At 42.4% G+C, this 21,496-nt stretch overlaps 1 protein-coding gene across 4 annotated transcripts in view; it reads right to left on the reverse strand.

Moving 5' to 3' along the window:
• anks1b (ankyrin repeat and sterile alpha motif domain containing 1B) overlaps window positions 1-21,496 on the reverse strand; it is a 162,650-nt gene that overhangs the window by 21,084 nt on the left and 120,070 nt on the right. For all 4 annotated transcript variants that reach the window (XM_035147899.2, XM_035147897.2, XM_035147896.2 and 1 more), the window contains 2 exons: window positions 14,734-14,832; window positions 12,845-12,997 (listed from right to left, as the gene is read on the reverse strand). In XM_035147899.2, coding sequence (XP_035003790.1) covers window positions 12,845-12,997; window positions 14,734-14,832 — 252 coding nt within the window. The remainder of the gene's footprint in view (window positions 1-12,844; window positions 12,998-14,733; window positions 14,833-21,496) is intronic.

A 21,496-nucleotide genomic window follows, 5' to 3' on the forward strand; every position in this document is an offset into this window, starting at 1 on the left:
CACTGAATAAATTTAATGAAAATAGTTTTCATGAGGTTTAGTTCCCTCCACCACATTCAATAAATATTCTAAAATAAATAACTAGGAAATAAATAATTAATGAATGTGAATTTTCTGACATTTTTAAAAAGCAGTGGTTTGGTATTTTGGGAAATACACCTTTTCTTTTTCTAGTTTCCCATGTAGCTGGAGCCAGCAGTTAGCTTAGCTTAGCATAAAGACTGTAAACATCTCTAAAGCTCAGTAATTAAAACTGTAGATCTCGTTTGTTTAATCTGCACAAAAAGACAAACACAGAGAAAAATTTTTTAAGGAGGTTGTTTGCCGGACTTATCACTGAGAGCAGTTGCCAACCACTGGAAACTTTCACCGACTATTTCTTTGAATACACAGGAAATTGTCCAGAATTTGGTCGAGAGCTCGGGCTGGAGAAATTAAAAACACGTGACCAGCGTCCTGGAGTTTGGAGAATATCAAAATGGTTTGTGCAAGATATTTAAATCTAAGAGATCATGTCAGCTAATGATCCGTCCCCCGACCTGTGGCACCAAATCTGCCCACGGGGATAAAATAATCAATAGGAATTGTTACGCAACAGAATGGATAGAATGTGAATAACGTGCACGTTCGGCTAATTCTTCACCCTGATTATTGACGTCTCTCTAACCTTTAACACTTCATCACAGTCGGCTGCCTTCCTCTCCTCGTTGTCTCATCCCTCCAGTAACGAGTGGGGCAAGATTAGTATTGATTTGCCTGGACACAATAGATTTTACACACACATACACACACACACATACACACAATCTCAGACTCACCGGCAAGATGCTCTCTCTCTAGCCCCTTTACCCTAATTTCAACCATCACAACTGATTGTTTCCACCAAAACCGAAAAACCTAATTCTAACCGTTAACCTAAAAATACATTGGATCTAAGATTTGGTCCCCATGGCAACACAAGTCCCAATCGGTTAGTGTGTATTCACGTTGAAGTCCCCATTGGGATATGAAAACAAACCCGCACACACATACAGAGAAACACTACATTACAGTGAGGGTGGGGGACACTGGAGGGAAACCGGATACCACGGGTTGCCTGGCAACCAGGGAGCTGGAGTTGTAGCTAAGGGGGATGTGTTAAAAACGATGGACCAATAGGATGACTCGTTACACTGCTGAGAAGGCAGGCGGCCAATGGGAGTGGGCCGTTAGTCAGCCTGCCTACATGGAGACAGATATATCTCCATTAACAGCAGGAGAACTGTAAGTATGACTGGAAGCACAGGCTGCATGTGTGTGTGTGTGTGTGTGTGTGAGAGAGAGAGAGACACACACACACACACACACAGAGCAGCTCGTGAATAGAAACCTCCATAAGACAGGAAATGGTTTATTCTTTTATGGATTGATAAATACTTCAAAGCCTTGAGATGTGACTGATTTTCACACTGCAACTCTCCTCAAGCCCCCGCTGTGTGTGTGTGTGTGTGTGTGTGTGTGTGTGTGTGTGTGTGTGTGAGAGAGAGAGAGAGAGAGAGAGAACAATATCGTGTGGGAGCTTCAAAGACTTCATGCACCTTTCGTCTTTAGTGTTCGAACAGTGAAAACGCAGAAGGAGATTTTAAATTAAACACAGAAACAATAAATATCACGTTATAATGTTAAATCCATTATTAATAAAAGTGTCAGTTCTTCGATTATTAAACCGGTTTGATGCTTGAATGAGTTTCTGAGACGAAGCAGGGTCTTGAAGCCGACAGTGTGACCTGTGTGTGAAGTGCGTGACCTCATGACATGACGTAGTGAAGGATGACACCGCGATGATGTCTACGTTGGTGACGTGTGCGCTGCAGCAGCTGCTCGTGGTCGGAGGCAGTGGAATGTGTCGAGTACAGTATAGGTCCTGTTTGCCGGGGACACAAAACCGGCTGCAGATACAGGATCAGGTTAATAGGAGGCTTGTAGCAGCCATATGTGCATCTGATAACTGGCAGCTGGGGGACAGCTCCTGACGGCCCCCTGCTGCTGGGCTCCTTCGCGATTCTCCCCGAGTAGTGGGGAGCTTGAAAAATGAAAAGAGGAGCTGTTGAGTAAATGTGCTGCCGCCGTCCCCGATGCAGCTGAGAGCCAACACAAGTGAGAAATGTTGCAGGAGAAGGCGCCGATGTGTGTGATGGAAGCTCCGACTATTCTTAAATCTATGACTATCTTTGTGATTCCTAAATCCTGAGAAGCTGCTTGCTCGTATTTCAAAATGAAAAATGGAGGAGATGTTGAAATCAATTTAACTTTCAGTCCTTGTGCCGGTGTAGTGTTGTGTATTTGAGTTAGTGTTACTTAGTGTTGTGTTATTTTTCGAGCCCGACTGATTTATCTTATTTGAATTAGCTGATCATAAATCTTCTCATATCAGCCTTTCACGGACATATCAGTCAATATACGCAGATACAAAAAAACGTTTGTTTTACAGAATAAACGACATAGAAAAGATGCACTTACAAAACACATTTTCTGAAATCAAGTTTTATATATTTGCTTGTATTTTCTTTTCATTTGTAGTTATCTTTATAGTTAAACTATAAAAAATGAAGCCTCAGGTACATTTCCTTCTCATACAGGTTTGATAACAAAGGAATTATCGCCCATTTTGTTTCTAACATTTCATTCTTGTATCTGCACCAGTGTAAGTATTGGATTTTTTATCGGCTCAAGTAATTTTTTCGTGAATTATAGCTTAAAATCTAGTTGACATTGATATACAACTACTTCACCACTTAAATCTAAATGGGTCAGATATCAACAAGCTAAGGTTCAATTAACTAACACTAACAGCAGTTAACTAATAACTAACCTCTACCCAACAACTACTTTGTTTTCATACTGACTAAGAGCTGGTGCAACAGGCTCCTCATCTGTATCAGATAAGGCACACACATGTTTACACACAAAGACATGTGTGCACCTCGGCCACTTTAGGTAATTAGGTCAAATGTTTCCGATGAAAACAAGAGATCCGCTGATTTACAGTCTGTGTAGGCGTCTGTCACGTCTCCTGTCGTGTGACCCACTTCACTCCCAGAATAATATGTCAACACTTTGAAAGTAAACCGTCCCGTCCTCACGTCGGCGACTGACGGGTGTAAAATAAAAGTGTCCCTGCAATGAATCACCCTTACTTCTAAGAAATGAATAAATAAATTAATAAAACAAGTTGTGTTTTCTGAAAATGACGTAGTTACACCGGCGACTGTAAAAGCCCGTATCCACACAAACGTCCTTCACAGGATCATCCATCAGGCTCTGCTTTCTGCCTCCTGAATAACGCCGGCCAGTGAAGAGGAATCTGTCGCCGCGGTGACAGTTCCATGAGCAGGAGGCTGGATTATGATTGATGGAGCGTCGTCTGAGGTAAACAGCATCTGGGAGGATTTCCAACTCAATCTTTGTGTTTGTCCAGCTCCCTCCTCAGCTGCTGCTGCGAGGAGGAACATACTTGTCCTCTGCTCAGTCCTGCTGGGACCTGTCTCCTTCTTTCCCACTTTTTTGGGTCTTGCACAATCGCGGTTGCCTTCTATCCCTTCATCGTTTTTTTAAGAAAACAAGTTCACACAAGCGAGCAATTATTAACTTATCATCTGGGCGGTGGACAAATGTAAGAAGCTTTCAACTGGAAGTTATAGTAGAAAAATATTATGATCGCTGCTTTACGAGGAAAGTGGGGCGAGGACATTAAAAGTTTGAAACCTGAAAAGATCTCTCTCTCTCTTAAGGTACTATGTTGTTTCTCTCGTCCCAGATTTTACTTCTCTCTCCATCTTCTCGGAGAACGTAAGTGCATGCAAATGAGATTGGGACAAATTAGGGCAGCAATTGGATTTCAGTGGATTTAAGTGCAGTAGTAATACATCAGCTATTTTTGCCTCTTTTCCCCTCAGCTTCACTTGACTCACTCTGGAACCAGGGACTGGATTTAGCTTGTGGTGCTGACACCCGACTCGGGGAAAGTCGTACATGACAATAAACGTGGTCCGGTCTCGGGATGATGTCTCAGATTGAATAGATGTTCAAGAAAAACCAAAGACGACACATGTGAAAAACAGGCTGAACAGATTCCTCAGCATCAGATCAGAGAAAAGCTACTTCATTTTCAGCGAAGGTATAAATAATTTAATATGCCTCCCTTTGTTTCTCTGCAGCAAACTTGTGTTTAATCAAAGACGAATGAATTCTTCAACACTGAGCTCCGAGAAAATACACCTACACACGAAATGCATAAAAAATCCTTAATCTCCAACTCCTGCACACACACGCACACACACGCACACACATTGCCCTGCAGAGTATCAGCTGTAAAGATGCATGACTAAAGCAGCAAGTGAAAAACAATCATCTCTCATCATCGCATCCCTTCCCTCTTTTTTTACATCTCTCGTTTCACAGCTCTCCCTCTTCTCCTCCATTCCACTCCAGACTTACCTCAACCAAGACGGGACTAATTCCAAATGAAAGGTTGAGAAGTCAGTTCCTCTCCTGCAGTCTTTTTTTTTCTCTCTCTCTCTTCTTCTCTCCAAGACAAGTGTTTCTCCTTCCTCCTGCCTGTCGTCTTCTCCTCCAACGCTCTCCTGACTTCACTCCTCTCGTCTTCTCCTCTCCACCACCACCAGCTTTTGACTCCCTCCTCTCTCGCACTCACTCCGTCTGCAGATTTCAGGCGCTCACCAACTCCTCCTCTTCCCTCAGCTTGCGGCATCCAGACTACATCTCCTACATGTCTCTGCTTGAGCGCTCTCTCTCTCTCTCTCTCTCTCTCTCTCTCTCTCTCTCTCTCTCTCTCCCCCTCCCTCCCTCCCTACCTCCCTCCACACACACTCCCTCTCTCTCTGCCTGCTCTCTCTCTCTCACTCTCTCTCTACCCAGCTTACATTTCCCCTCCTCCTCCTCCTCTCCATCTCGTCACTATGGAGACACTGGGCTCGTACAGGCTCACAATACATGCGTTTGTGTGTTGCGTTAGTTGAGAGAGTTTAACAGCAGCAGAATCTTCGATATAATAAAACATAAATGTATATTTCAACAAAAAAATTGAATAAATACGTTTATTCTAATGTCTGTATGACTGATTAGCAGCTGGTTTGAAAACACCAAGCACAAAGATTGAAAACAGAGGAAAAGCAGCTAGCGTTTGTCAATCCAGGCTAACGGTGCCCACTGGTTACCTAGCAACCTCGTGATCGGACAAGACTACTAATTGACAACTGATTGTTCGACCACACAAAAAAACCCCACAACTTGTTTTGTTGTTCTTGTGTTTACTTTTTGTACAGATTAAACAAACTAAATACAAGTTGCGGCAACGTGTACTTTGGACAGACCAAGGCTAGCTGCTTCCCACAGTCGTTATGCTAAGCTAAGCTAAAAAAGCAGCTGGCTGTAGTTTCCTATTTACGACACAGACGTGAGGGTGGTATCAATACTTTCATCAAACTTTAATTGTTTAGAAAATATACTGAATTAATTGATTTTTAGGTTCAGGAATTGTTAAATTTCTCCTCCTATGTTTTTATATACACAAGCTTTAATGACCATAGAACCACATACTAACTCAATTCAGAGGACGCGTTCTACTCGGCCCATGGAGACGCCTCCTTGTGGGCTACATAGAAACCACAGGCCGAACCGAAATGAGATCGTCTGGTCTCCAGAGTCTTTCCACGATTGACATCACCATCTGGTCCCGCCTTACTGCTGTTGCCTAGCAACGGAGCTCAGGTTGAACCTGACAAGAAAGTTTTAATGCTCCTTGGTTTTTTTTTTATTACATGAAGTGTTAGCTGTTCGGTTGAGTCGAAGCATGAAACGTCTTGTCGCTTGTCGGCGCCTCTTTGAGGAACAGTTTGTCACTGAAGTGCAATGAATGCTGGGATATGTTGGGCTGGACAGGATCCACCCGTCAGAGGCTTGGTTGGCTGCAGCCTCCGAAGGAAGACGCAGCTGGAGTCTAATGCAGCTGCTTGTCTTTCATATTCAACCAGGAGTGTTTTTAAAATATATGATTTATTAGAACCCTCTATTCCTGTGTTTGATCGCCATAAATGGAAAGTGAAAAGAGCAAGACGGGAAATGACCTGCAGCGTCCCGAGCTGGATGAACCCAGGACATTGTGGTTGTTGGTCATTGCCCTAACCTCCACGTCGCCATGGCAACCATCCTCAACCCAGGAGATTTTGATGCTGATCCAAGTCTTGGACGTGCCCCAACTGTAATTCAACTCTCATTTTCTCAGTAGAAAACAAATGGGACATTTACTTTGTAAAACACGTACCGATGCCCAAGCTGCAGCCTCCACTTTCCAACTCCATGTCATTAGGCTTTATTGTGCTCGCATATTTTTGTTCAGCTCCAGACAAGTTTAGACATCTGGCAGGAAACGGCTCGGAGCGAACCGACTCCCATTTATCTGATCCGAATGAGTCAATGTTCCTTTAGGCCTCGTTTGCTTTGAGATCGTCACAGAGGAGTTTCGTGCAACACACGGATACGTGCACAACATTCAACCACAACAACCTGATTAACTCATCTCGGTACGAAATTTAAAATGTTTGACGTCAGAATCTAGCTACAACAACACCAGTGTTTGTGTGTGTTTATGTTTGGTGCTTTATATTAATCATGTGCTTATTATTAGAGTTTATATTTACACGCCTGAGTGTCAGATGAATGAAATCCAACCCACAAAGCTTGACGTCATTCAGACTATTTCTGTCTTGACAGGCGTCTACGTATGTGATCCTCAGGAAATATCTTTGCAGAACAAACTCTTTAGTCTCCGATGATTCACAAATTAAGCATAAATTTGATTTAAACAAAAAGCATAACCACTGAATTCTTAATCATTTGGGATTTAAAGGAAATCAAATGGGTCTATTACTGATTTCACCGACTATAACACGTGATTGGTTCATCGCTAATTGGGCTTCGATGGGGTTTATGATACATCCGTGTTCACACTGCTGAATGTTTAAATGATCTTAATGCATCTGAGGTGTGACCACTGGTGAACGTGTCAAACAAGACACACGTTAACACCAAGTATGAACTGGGCCATCGATCCTCCGTCGTTAGCGAGTGAAGCTGTTGACTGTGAAGCAGCAACTCCGCCTCTAAAGTAGAACAAGTGAGCCACAGGTTCATGATGTGCTTTGGGGGTCACACACATTCTCTCCTGACACCTCCCACACCATCTCCTGCACGGCGAGCGCTACAACAGGAAGTGCAAACGCCAAATAAGGCTGCAGGAGAGCGATCTCGGCCAGCAGAGACGGTGAAGTACACTGCAGTCCTGAGGCACATCCACCCACACTGGAATTAACACCAGCTACTACTCACTCGCCTTTTCACACAATCTGTATGTGAACGTACTTTATCCTCATGTTAGGACACGTATGAAATGAAAAGAGGGTGTGACGGCGCGATTAGACGTGTTTTTGGTGTGAAAACTGAACTAAATAACAGAAGTGTGGATGCGTGTGTGTGTGTGTGTGTGTGTGTGTGTCTGTAGGTTCTATTGTACAATGTATAGGATTGATCCTGCAGTGTCTAACGAAGGCAGGAACCATCTGGTGTTGGGATGTGAGACAATCTGTCCATTTGGAGAGGTGACAAGGAAGGTGATAAGTACAGGAACATCTCACACACACACACACACACACACACACACACACACACACACACACACACACACACACACACACACACACACACACACACACACACACACACACACACACACACACACACACACAATGTCAGGAAAAGGCAAATCCAGCAAACACACACACATTCCAATTCATTTATACCAAGTGCACATATCTCTCGTCTCTATGGTAACTAGTAGCCGCCATGGCAACCGAATACACGTGGTAAAAGAAAGGCTGAACTCTCATGACTGTCCTCAATTTATTTTGGACCCCTCATACAGTTACACAAACATATTTATGCACACACACACAGAAAGTTTGTGTGTGTGCATTTTGAGGTTTTCGGGACAGATTCCCATTCTGTGTGTGTCTGTTTGTGTGTGTGTACTTCCTGAAATGGCATGCTGTATTAACTAGGAGAATGCAGAGACAAGTTGAGCCCTGTAGGTGAGTCACACACACACACACACAGACAGACACAATGTGAACACACACACCAGCAGGTCGTCACACGTAAGAGACCAGAATGATGTCTTCACTCCAGTTCAACAGGGTTCAGCTTCTCCTACAAACCACATACCATATTATGACATGTCGATAGAGAGTTTCGCAAATATTCTTTCCAGACAACTGACTATTGGATCAATATCTCAAATGGGTTTAGGTCAGTGATGGGGCGTCAGGAAACTTCGCGAGAGGTTAAGAGATTATTTGCAAACAACTCACAATTAGAAGTATCTGTCAGGAAAACACATACTTTGTTACACATGAACTAAATCCTGTGAACTCTGTCGGTCACCTATTTGTTTTTCTACCCCCAGGAACAGAAGCTGCCATTTGTTGCAGGTACTGCAGACGTGATTTGTCAGTGACTGAAAAGCGTCGACTGAACAAGGAGGAGAAATCAGACAGAAAACACCGTGCGGCTGCGGCAACAGGAGATATTTTGCACTTGAAGCAGATATTCAGGGACAAGTTATAGACGACAGAATGTGCAACGTGCAAACTGTACCTGGGAACATTTCAAATAAAAGGAAGAAAGACATCAAACTTATGTAATTAGTCTCAGGGACGAGCATCTGGATCAAAGCTGCTTTGTGTGATGAAGTGATTAAGTGTCTGTCGACTATCAACTGCACTTGAGAGCGAATTAGCACAAGAAGATATTCAGCTGTATTATGATATAAATTGCTTTGGAAAGAGTTCAGTCATTTTCTTTATAGACTAAGAGAATAAAGTAAACGCAAAGACCAGATCCACGGACCTGAAGACAAACACACAGGTGAACCAGGGACAAACAGCCTCCTCTGATATCAGGCTCCACTCAGCTAAAGGACGATGTCCCTGGAGGAGCAGAAACTATCTGAGCTCCACCGTCCTGAACGAGACTTTTTCCTAAATGAAATCCGTTTTTCTAATTGCCTCGCTCTGGGTTCTCTTAGGTGGTCTGACTGAACCAAAAGGCAACAGCGCCACCATGTGGATACGACAGGACACAACTGTAAGTGATCGCTGCACTGCAGGGAAATGAATATGTAAATCAGGGTCTGTTCATTTAGATTCCTCACACAAGAACAGTTATTATGATTGTAGGCATGGAAAGTTTTCATCTGCAGTTTCACCATCTTTGTGGCAAACTTCAAAATCCAAACTCCTTCATGAGTTTATTCATTTCTACGAGTGCGTCATGCACATTATGAGCTCAGACTAAAACAGGATTACAAGATAGATAGATAGATAGATGGATAGATTATAATATGATGTTTTTATAACATATATAAAAATATGATTTGAAAAATGTACTATCACACTTTTCAAGGTTTTAAAGACAGGTTTCTAACTATTAGGAAAAAACCTTAATTCAAATATTGAAATATCTTAAACTCTACCTTTATTTTACAAATCACGTCTTTTCTTTTGGTCAATAACGATGAATTGACCATCGGCCATCTCTAATATCAGCGTTAGTGTTCATGTTTTATAATGAGTCTTTTCAGTGTCGGATGAGATCACGTCCTCTGAGGTGAGAAGCTCCGACTCTGACAGTAAATTATTTGTGCGACTTCAGACGTCACCAGGAGACTCACACAAACACACAATACTACATTTACACTCATCTGACATGAAGGACTGGAAGGAAAAACTCAATTATGAAGCTCTAACCATCACATGCATATTTTTATAAAGAAATTACGCAAAGATTAATTGGCTGTCAATCTACTGATATATTCAATTTAGCACTTAATGCTGTATAGATATCATCCTACAGGTGGAGGTACATTAGTACATTCACTGGACTGTGTGACCGTTTTATAATAATGAATTCATATAAATATTAATATTCATTGAATAATTTAAAACTCATTCTGATTTAGATTTAATGAGTTTTCATTTCAGGTCTTGAGGCTTTAGATTCCCAATTTACTATACAAGGCTTTTTTTTTTACACTGACATGTCACAACTGTTACATGAATAATTGAATATACATATCAGAAATTTTCACTGTATATCTTTCGCGCGCGCGCGCACGCACGCACGCACGCACACACGCACACACGCACACACACACACGCCCTCTGTCTGCGGTGTATTGTGTGTGTGAGTGTAGACAGCAAGGATTAAAAGGTGTTTTGAGAATGTTAATCCCACAGCAACAGGACAGCACAATATGTGTCCCATCAAAAGGAGACAAACAAACAAACACACACACACACTCACAGACACACACACACACACTTGTATCCATCTATTTTAAAGTGCTCTAACAATCCCTGCCACTCCTCCAGTCTCCTCAGACACCACAGCATCTGTTGCCCATAGCGATTATCTGGTCATTACATGAAAGCAGTGGACAAAGTCTATTTTTAAGACTCCTCCTCCTCTTTATCTGCCCCCCTCCACCTCTCTCTCTCTCTCTCTGTGTCGCTTTAATTTGTTCCTCCACAAAAATATCTCACCCCACCATCTCTCCACACACACTCGCACACCTCTCTCAGGTGCATTAGTGACCTCTCCATCACCCCAAAGACTACTTCAGAGACAGTGTGCTGCTGCAGTGCTGCACAGTCATTACAGAACAGCCTGTACACCAGACAGACACACACACACACACACACACTCTCTCTCTCTCTCTCTTACTAGCATGATAGGATCAATAAGAGCTGGGCAGATGAAAGAAATAGAACCTATAAAATAAACCAATGGAGCAAAAACATTTCTGTGTGGACCAGGCTTTGTGCATGAGGTCATTTTCATTTAGAAACAGGAAGTGGTTTTCCCCTGTTGCTGCAAATTGTCTGAAGTTGATTTAAGACTCCAAAAGTAGACATAAGTATGTGGACACACTCACTGTACATGTAGTGGACTTGTGCAGCCTCTTGTGGTGACAATCGGTTCTACACCTGTTTCTTTACTAACAGAGGTTGAATTGATTAATTAGGATAAACCAGGATGTTTTATATCTTATCCACATGCAGGTTCAAATTAAGGACTTAAGGGATTCATGATAAACAGAACCTTTAAAAAACAATATATATATCCTTCTTTCTTTCTTTCTATCTCTCTCTCTCTATATATATATATCTATCTATCTATCTAAGAACATTTAAAAACACATAAGCAAGTATTCACACGTTTCTATCTTGCATATGCATCCAGAAACACACACACACACACACACACACACACACACACACACACACACACACACACACACACACACACACACACACACACACACACACACACACACACACACACACACACACACACACACAAAGCGCAGCATGTGGGTGGTATCCCCAGCGCTGTGAAACATCTTGCATCCCACATGCTTATATAACTCCCTCTCCACCTCCTCCAGCTGATCACTCATCACTTTATCACTTTATCCTCCACTGGGAAGGAAAAACATCCCCCCTCTCATCTCTCTCTATTCTCCCTCTCATTGAAATCAGCTCATCGGGCGCCCCTCTGCATCCGAGCACGATTTCGTTTCCCTCTCCGAGCATCAAAGGGGCACAGCTCTGCCACGCGGCCGCTGCAGTAAATCCCGACTCTACTGAAGATTTAATGTTGGTGAGAAATTCAATCGCAAACCTTCAGCACTTGTGACAACACGGGAGCTCGAAAGTCAAACCTTGTTATCATCCACCTTTACTGACATTTACAGACGGGGAGATGCGATGAAGGGAAGCAGCTGTAAAAATGGTACATTGCAAAATTCAAGCTGCCGAACAAAGTGCAGCGAGATGAAGAGCTGCTGTGACACAAAGTCAAATACAGAAAAAAAAGATGTACGGTTATGATATAACAGCAAATACGGTCCTCCTCCCTTATTGTTTTCTCAACACACATTACTGTAATGAGGAGAAATGTCTCATGGGCATTCTGTACCATTATAGCCTCAGCATCCTCCCACAGAGAAAAACCTTCACACGCACCTCAGCCTCACTTCGGACACACAGCCAGATGTGTGTGCAGATGTGCAGGAGACACACATTCACTCCGTCACACGAGTGAAGGACGAGGACTCAAAACGACGAACTCCACAGAGCCCCAGCTGGGACACACCGCCCCTCGTCACAAAGGGAAATTCTCCCCTATAACCTAATCATTTGAGATAAAACATGCTCTCTCTGCCTAAAGGTGCAAGAAAATCTATCCGTGGAGAAACATTGTTTGAAAAGAGGAAGTTGTAGACATCACATATTAACTTTGTTTAGAGGATCACGCTTGTTTTATTCTGTATTTTGCTTATTATCAACTGATTCACTAAAAAACACCAAAACTAAAACTCACCCATTACTTTTCTAATTCCCTACAATCCCCTGTTTTGTCCCTATAAATGTGAAAGTGTTTTTAGGGGAACGTTACATCACTGAATAATGCTTTTGTTTGGGACTATTTTCAGCCATGGTGTAATACACACATTGTGCTCTGGTGAGCGTTTCTGGCAGCAGGACACTGTACGTGGGATAAATTCAAAAAATAAACCACAGTGCTTTTACTCATTGTTATGAAGGAACGTGTCACTCCACAGATAAATCGCTGTTTTAAAGTTACGGCTCCTAAACTGTAGAATATCACCTGTCACCTCCTGTTCAGAAGTTAAGGGAGGAGATTAAAAAACAAGTTCTAGACTCACATTGATGAGCTCGATCTCCCAGATCTTCTTGACGAGCTCCATGGACGTGTATCCGTTGATGAGAAAGGACTTGGTGTAGTCGCCGAGCTCCAACGACTCCAGCCACTCCGCCACCGACGTCGGGTTGTTGCCATCGTAACCCACAGGCCGCACCTTTTGTTCAGAGGAGATGGAGAGAAAGGTGAGGAATCCTGGACTTTTACCAGGGTGATGTGAAAACTACCGAACCGATTTTATTGAAACTTGGGGAAAAGGTGGACTATGGACCAAGAAACAAAACTGTACCTACCACTGATGTGTAGCTGTGATAATGTGATGTGGCTTTAGGTACAAGGCTTGTTTGAATCTAAGGGGACTGTTGGTAGAAGTCTTTCTGTGTGTTCTCATAAATGCAGAGATACTGGAGTTGTTTTGCTGTTTCTCTGCCCATATGGTGCAGTCGCTCTGACCTGGAGCTCTGTAGCATAGACCAGCTGCTGTAGAACTCTGTACAAATACCACGATACAGCCTAAATAACTGTTTGTTATATAACCTGACAGCTGTTTATTCACATCATACTTGATTGCTGTGCTGCACTTTCTTCCCCATTTTCCTTCTTGACTCTGCTGCCACAGCCTCGTTTCTACATTCAACATTTATTGGATCTTCCTCAGTTCAGCGGGGGGTGCAGGAGCGAAGCGGCTACAGAGTTACAGAGCTGGAACCAAGTGGGTTTTACACAAAAAAATACTTCATGAATACATCCTGGCTGAATATTTTCATAGAGCAAACAGAAAGCTCACGTCTGGAAGAGCCAGAATAGGACGGAAACAGCAGGGGGGTGATCTCTCAAAAATACTTTCTGCGTTATGCGAATCCAGTTCATCACTCATTCACTTTTATTCTGACATTGGAAACAGCTTCAGAGAGTTTACGGTGCTTCAAACGAGAATCTCCACATCCGTCAGCTAAAGTTGAGCATCGCATACGTGTGTGTGTGTGTGTGTGTGTGTGTGTGTGGGGGCAGACAAAAGTTAAAGGTAGAATTTTTTTACAGTATTTCTAAGAAGTTCCGTGTGGATGAGAGGAGGAAAGTGCTGAGTGGAGATCAAAGTTTTCTGGGTGCCTGCGTGAAACCTGCTTATCTCAGAGTTCAGAGTCTCTCTCCACAGTCAAACACCTTTGAAGTCACTTTCAGTCACACACACACACACACACGCACACACCCACAGGTATTTGACCTTCCTAACACACATCAGCAGCCTGCACACAAACTGTCCTATGACTCTGATCTTCATATTATTCTAATATTAATTATTCTGACTCCTTTTTAGTTATTTTTACTGATAAAGCTGAAGTCTTCTTCTTCTTCTTCTTCTTGATAACCTCTAGCAGTTTCTTGTATACCACTACTACTTATAATACTACTACTAATAATTATAACTACAATAATGCTAATAACTCAAATGTATATAGCTATAAAAAGAAGATGATCTAATGTCAACAGTGCAGAGGAGAGGAGCCGAGACATTTACAGATTCAAAACCAGCCAAAAGTATCTTAAGGTCACTTCTGTTTTACTGGGAGCAAGAGAAGCAAACAGGAGAGATGTGCTCAAATCCTTTGGTTTTAATTAATTCTCTGGCTGCAGCGCTGGAGGCTGTGATGTCGAGTGGTGCCGACTCTTTGGTGCCGTGTTCAAACTCAGCCTCAGACTCAGAGTTAAATTACACAGAAATATGGTAAGTAGAGAAAATCTTTGTACAGTTAGTTGGAGCTAAAATTGAAGATGTGCTCTTCGTCGAAATGGATAATCTTGGATAGTGAATTTACAACAATAAACCCAGACTAGAGAACTCGGCTGCGCTTCATGTCCTGTGTGAGCTGTGTGACTTTCTGTGGTACTGACCCGGGGCAGCAGCCGAATGGCCTGAAGGAGACGTTGTCTGTGGGCTGAGTTGAGGATCCCGATCTCCAGCAGGTCCTGGTCCTCCACCACGTTGCTGCCCTGCGGAGCAACAAAACAACAACCATGGTTACGGTCGGCTTCACGTAACATGACCTTTGTCGCATTTCTCGCACATTGTGTTAACAGCAGCTTAATACAATTAATACAAACAGGAAAAGTGGAAAAACACATTTAAATTCCTCAAACACTTCAACGTGGCGTCAATTTCTTTAACTTGTTATGTGTAAAGGAAAATATGTCACTGGTAAATGGTAAAACATGCAAAGCCGCTGGTGTGGTCTCATTTCCATTAAGCACACCTTCACTGTAACAATATCATAGAGCAATGTTTGATTTGTATGATCCTAATAAAACCCTCCAGGCTTTTGGTGGATTGTATTTTGCCAATTCATTCTTTGGAAATGAGAGGGAGTAAAAATGTAAAATTCAAAGTTGAAAATATTCCTTAACAAGCCACTATCTTGTTCCCAAATCTTCTTAAGTTCTACATCGACATGCCAGCAAGGTCGTTACGTTGTCGAGACACTATGATCCAGAACTAAAGCAGATTTAGAGATGAGATAACAACGTGCAGATTAGTTGATGCACGTTCTGATGAAACCTGCCAGTGAAACTTAAAATACTGCTCCAGTTTATTTCAATCAAACGATGAGGAAATAAAAACAGCTAGAGAACATGAGTGAAAACAGGAAAGTCATGAAACAAGCAGTTTTTTTTTTTTAAGACCAGCAGCCTGTAGGGGCATCATGCCGACTTCACCTTTAATTAATCCGATGGGAAACTTTAAGAGACCTATCAGTCATCCCCGCCCCAGAGAGACAGAGAGGAAGCCTTCATTCAGACAGATAATTAAAGGAAAAGGAAGCAGTGGAGCTAGAGCTGCAGGATAGAGTAAAGGCTAACTCAGCCAGAAATACCGTGAAAAATATAAACTGTGACAGAAGAGAAAGGTAAACCTGAGGTTATCGCCAAAATGACGGTGGTAAATAAGGGGGAGAGTGTGAGCGGCCTGGAGGCTCGGGGGTTCCAGGACCACACACAGAAGGATTAAACCTGTCAGCGCCTTTACGTCTCCTCCCTGTCAAACTAATAACAGCGATAAACATCCAATAGACCAGGAACAAGAAAGCAGGTAGATACCAGTTATCTTCCTGTTTCCTCCTCCCCCCCCCCCTCTATTTCAATTCTGTCCAGAGGTCGACGCAGCGGATCGCTGTGGCCTCAGAGATAAGAGATACGGCAGCTGTTGTTCAGCGTTCACACCAGCAAACCAGAACAAGGGTGGATTTACGTTTGAGAGATTTGAGACAGCAGTCACAAACTGAATATTATAGTTCTCTTGTATTTTCTCTTGTGTGTTTCTCTCACAACAGGATCTACATTTCTGAATATTTAACTAGTCTCCTAAACTGGATCTGCAACAAAATGTATGACTGTACCGCAGCTGAAAAAATAACCCTCCTAAGAAATCATATTTTAAACCGCTAGATCCAGATTTTAATTTGGATCCTGTTAAGATTCTTTCTTGCCCCATTGCCCCAAGTTTTTGCATAATCATGCAACCAACAAACTAACCAACCAACCAACTAACGAACAAACTAACAAACAAGCCAACACATCAACCAACCAAACCGATTAACAAACCAACAAACCAACCAACAAACTAACAAGCAAACCAATCAGCCAACAAAAGAAAGAAACTGACCAACAAACTAACACAAAACGGTCAGTGGTGAGAACACAACCTCCTTGGCAGACATGAGGTCCTTAGGAGATAAAGCAGAGCCCAGAAAACAAACAGTCCTTTTAAGTTAGTAGTTGTTACTCTCTCTTTGTTAATTCTTCACGTATCCATGTGGTATTTATCCCAAGATCTATGTTGTGCACTTGGAAATGGCAGATACAAGGAAAACTTCGTGTTAACACAGAAAGTGAAAAATAGCTTTAGAGAGAGAACAAACATTAAGGAGCTCCATCTTGTTCTATGAGGCGCCCAACAGGGAGCAATTAGTCATGCCTCTGAACCCCCCCCCCCCCTACAATCTACTCTGCTCTGTGAGTCATTACTCTCGTAGCACGGTAACTCCCAACGTCGGCTCGGCTCTGCGCTCTATTAATCAGCCTGGGAGCTGCTCTATGAACCACGCTCTTCTCACAGAGGAAGAAAAATGGGGTACGAATAACTTAAAGAACAGGAAGTGCCCAATCAGCTGCAGGGGGCGAGCAGACGTGTTTTACTAACACTCCTCCTTCAGCATCTCTCAGGTTTAAACAGCTTTTTGTTTTCAAAGTATGTTTACATTTCAAACTTTGGTTCAACAAGGTAAAGTGGACACAACCTGCTGGAGGGGCTCTATGGTAGAAGGGACATGGAAATTAGCCAAGTGCATGGATTAATAAACTGAGAGCATGGATTAATATGCCATGTGTTTAAAAATCTGCGGATTAATAAACTGAAGGGAAATCATCATTTGGGAAAAAGCAGAGTTAAGATATTTAAGAAAAAGAAAAAGACTTCCGATACAATCCAGTGAATCCTTCCCAGATGGTTCGTTACCATCAGAACCATCTGGGAAGGATTCATTGGAAGCTGGTTGGAAAAAGGAGGAGGATGCTTTCAAAAGAATTCTTGATACAGGTGATTGGAGGAACCATCTGTCCGTCAATGCAGTGGCATTATACTTTTTCTTGAAGTATCCAGCTCGTTTTAAATCGCTGAACACTTGGTGTGCATCACAGGTATGAACACTAACAATCCATTTCCTGGCGGCTGGAAGGTGTTTAGCCTCCTTATTGTTGATACGACTGCCGCGGCCTGTGGTTTTGCTTGTGACACTTTGACTGCACGGCTTAATGACGGCGCCGCAGTGGGTCACAAACATTCAGAAATTAGAATTCATGTACAACTGCAGGGGGCTGAGGCGAAATTAGAGATATAGCAAAAAAATTGTTATTCAGCGACGGCGGTAGAGGCTTTTATCAGCAGCAACAGGCTTGGGCGAAAAACTACAAATCATGCTCGGCCTATTGTGTGTGTTCTGTTCCTTTCATGCTCGTGTTCATCCCTTTGCCTTCCAGTCTGCTCTCAAAGAAACTGGCCTCTTCTCATCTTATTGTTGCCTCTTTATTATTCACTTCACAGACTCTCTCAGTGGATTTTCGTTTCTTAAAGGTTTCAGATGCATCATTCTTCTCTTATTCCTTGTTTGCCTATTTTATTATGAATTCCTTTTGGAAGATGATTAAAAGTCAGACTACTGAAAATAATTTATTTCTACTGTCGTTTCATTGCATCCCTTGGAAGAACGGTTACGTAAGAGTCATTTCACTTCCCCTGCAGCTGCTCTTATCGATTCCCTCTGCATGATATCATGCGTTATCTCTTCACTTGTGCCATCTATGTGCTACAGCACCTCCATTCAATCCTAAAAGAAATTCTTTCACACTATTTGTTTGTTTGCCAGTTTCCTCTAATGAGAGTTGCTCTAGTAACTATCTTTCAAGTGAGCTGCAACAACAAGTCACACATAATCTTGTCCTGTCCACCATCAGCCTCTCTCCATCCTCCTCCTCCTCGTACTCCAACAGTCTGGTCACGTATCTAATTATTTATTACCATGTGCCGTGTTTGGTGCGAGTGCTTGATGGTAATAATGAGTGTTGAGAGCTGGGAAGATATAACTGAGCAAGGAGAATGAGCTCTGCTGCAGACTAGTCCCACAAAGAGGCCACAGTTGAGGGGGATGGTAGGTTTCCTCCAGATGATCACGTTTTCGAGCTGATCCTTCAGCATTGGGGGTGTGAGGAGCGACACCCAGTACAGTAAAACCAGTATCTACAGAGGTTATGGTGAATCCAGCCTGACGAGGATGGTAAAATCTCATCCAGGTGAGAACTCTGTAGTTCCCCTCAGCTCTATGAGGGAAGTTTAGCATCTTTCAGCACTTTGTTTTGGTTTTTCCTGCCCAATCCTTGACCAGTCTCCATTATGCACTATCTGCCCAGCACCAAAGAAAGTCAAGCTTAATTATGTGTAGCCTGACTAGTTAGTTAGCTACCGAGCCAGCAAACAGAGAGTGATAAATGAGGCATTTTAGCATTAGCCCGGAAACTACTTTTTCTAATTTGAATTCGCAGCTTCAGTTTCCAGTCGTTTCATTTCTGCAGGTTTTTAATTAAAACACAAAACAATCTATATGAATCTGCTTTTGTTGTTTAGCTCCACTGTTAGTTTCCCTCACTCCCACATTCATGCATGTACAGTCATTTAGAGTGAGTGCGATTAGTCTCCATCCAGTGTCCTTCATATTAAACGCTGCCTCCATAATAACCACTCCACCCTCTTTCCACTTGTCCATCAATCTAGCGCTACTTGTCCTCTACTGGCTGGTTAAGGTGCCAAGACACGCCCACTCCAATGACCCCCATTAGTGCTAAATGGTAATGGTGGATGTTTATATTCCTGCACACTACATGGTGCCTTTTGCTGACATCGAATCCGATGCGGATCAGAATTGAGGTCGAATTCATTTGCAAACCAATCAGTCGTATAGATGAACTTGAACTGGTCTCGAAAATGAAAAGAAAAATAAATAATAATTCCAATGCAGCGACTTGTTTGAGTTTGCCATTTTAACTTGATTCCTCATATGGAGAGATGCTGAAATGAATTTGACCCACTCCTTTCCTTGAAGGATCCACAGTCAATAATAAAGAGGAGCGCAACCAATATCAGCGTAATCCCTGTAGGCTGTGCCTCAGCTGCTTTAATTTCAATTTGTGGTAGCGGAGTTTTCCCAAGGTTGGAAAATATTAGCCGTGTTCAGTTTAGTCACGAACAGCGAAATGAGGGTAAATCCCCGCTCAGGAAGTGGGACACCAGAAAAACTCGAAAAACTCGAAGAGACCCAGAGAGAAGCCAACTCAAAAAATAACTTTAAAGTCACCATGATGTTTGCAAGGCAGTGACATCTCAGATCTAAAGGCAGTTCGTGAGCTGTTGAGAAACATTTTCAGAGAAGAGCAGCGGAGCCAGGAGAACAGAGAATCCTTAAGTCCCTCAGAAATATCACCAGAAACTTTACAACGAGCAACAAGGTGAAAATGAGAGTAAACGAGGTGTGCACACTGATGTGAAGGCAGGAGTGTGTGTGTACGTGTGTGCCAGAGGAAGAGGGAGGGGGCGTAATGATATGAGTTCACTTTGGAATTGGCAGAAGTTGGCATATTAATTTGACTTAAATCAGAGTTAAATTTAAATGGTTGTGACATCATGAGGTGAGATGGGTTTGGCGAGGTTGTGAATTCCTTCACTGATGTTTAACAATCAAACAATATATTCATATTGAAAAACGACACATCCTGTGAACTGGACAATGTTCCAAGTGGCTTCTGTTCGACAACTTCTCAACTTAAAGCTGCACTAATCTGTGTTAATATTAAAACTGAATAAAATGACCTGTGGGTTATTGTGCATTAAGCTCCAGTTTCTCTCAGTTCCAACAAAGTGCTTGAGCGTCGGTTCCACCTGGGGGAAGTGGCTTGTTTCAGTAAACAGCTGCTGGATGTGTTAAGAGGCCACAATGACTTCACACACTTAGCTGATAATATGTAAATGTGGTCTTTGTGTCCTAAAGTAAATAAATAGTCAATTATGGTACCAAACAGGAGGTTGAAGTGGAACTCATGAATTTGTTGGAATCTTTATGTGGAGAAGACTATTGCAACCTTATACTTCCTGATTCAAGCTGTAAAATGTGTCCTAAACAACTTGGAGGCAAATAATTTTATTCCCATTTCTACTGCTGAATTGTGAATCATATCCTGGAGAGCAAACCATGCAAAATCTCCACAGAAATGGTTAAATATTCATGCTGAAGGCATTATCATACATCCTCTGAGGATTTACAGGGATGAAGAAACGTAATCCTCCTAACAAATCGATTCCTTTGCTCTTTTTCCCTTGATTTGTTGTATTGGTAAGTAGCTATGTCCTGCATATGTTGCAACTTTATGAAATGTATTCACTGTATGTGTTATGTTGCTTTGGCAACATGTTTTTCAAGCCAAGCAACGTACAAATACGTCTTCAATTAATTCCACTAACGTAAGATAAAGAAAAAGAGGAGATGGGGGAAAAGGACAAGAAGCAATGAAGGAAAAAGTCCACAAAAGTCAAATATGGAAAAAATTAAGATAATTGGCCACTGCAGAGATGTGAGATTTATAAATGTAGATGAGTATAGAGAGCGGAGCAAGAGTGTCCTCGCTCATATACACAAGCTACACACACAACTGTATATCAGCTTCAGGGCCACTTATCAAAGTCTTATTAAATGCTTCATGATGCTTGTGACTAGTTACTGAGACAAAGAAAGAATCAGAGAGATTCTGTGATTTCCTCCTGTTGCCAGGGTAACCAAAGAAAAAGATGCAGGTCACAGTGAGTGGAAGAGTGGACACACACACACACACACACACACACACACACACACACACACACACACACACACACACACACACACACACACACACACACACACACACACACACACACACACACACACACACACACACACACATGACTTTCAGACTTTTCTTTTTCAGATGCCTACATACGCTGTTAGTTGTCGTCATATCAGAAGAGAACATCTAACTGTTTTCTCATTTCTCTTCTGGATGTGATGACGTCAAGTTTGTGCAA

This window comes from Hippoglossus stenolepis, chromosome 22, assembly GCF_022539355.2.
Source record: "Hippoglossus stenolepis isolate QCI-W04-F060 chromosome 22, HSTE1.2, whole genome shotgun sequence".
Classification (NCBI taxonomy): Eukaryota; Metazoa; Chordata; class Actinopteri; order Pleuronectiformes; family Pleuronectidae; genus Hippoglossus; species Hippoglossus stenolepis.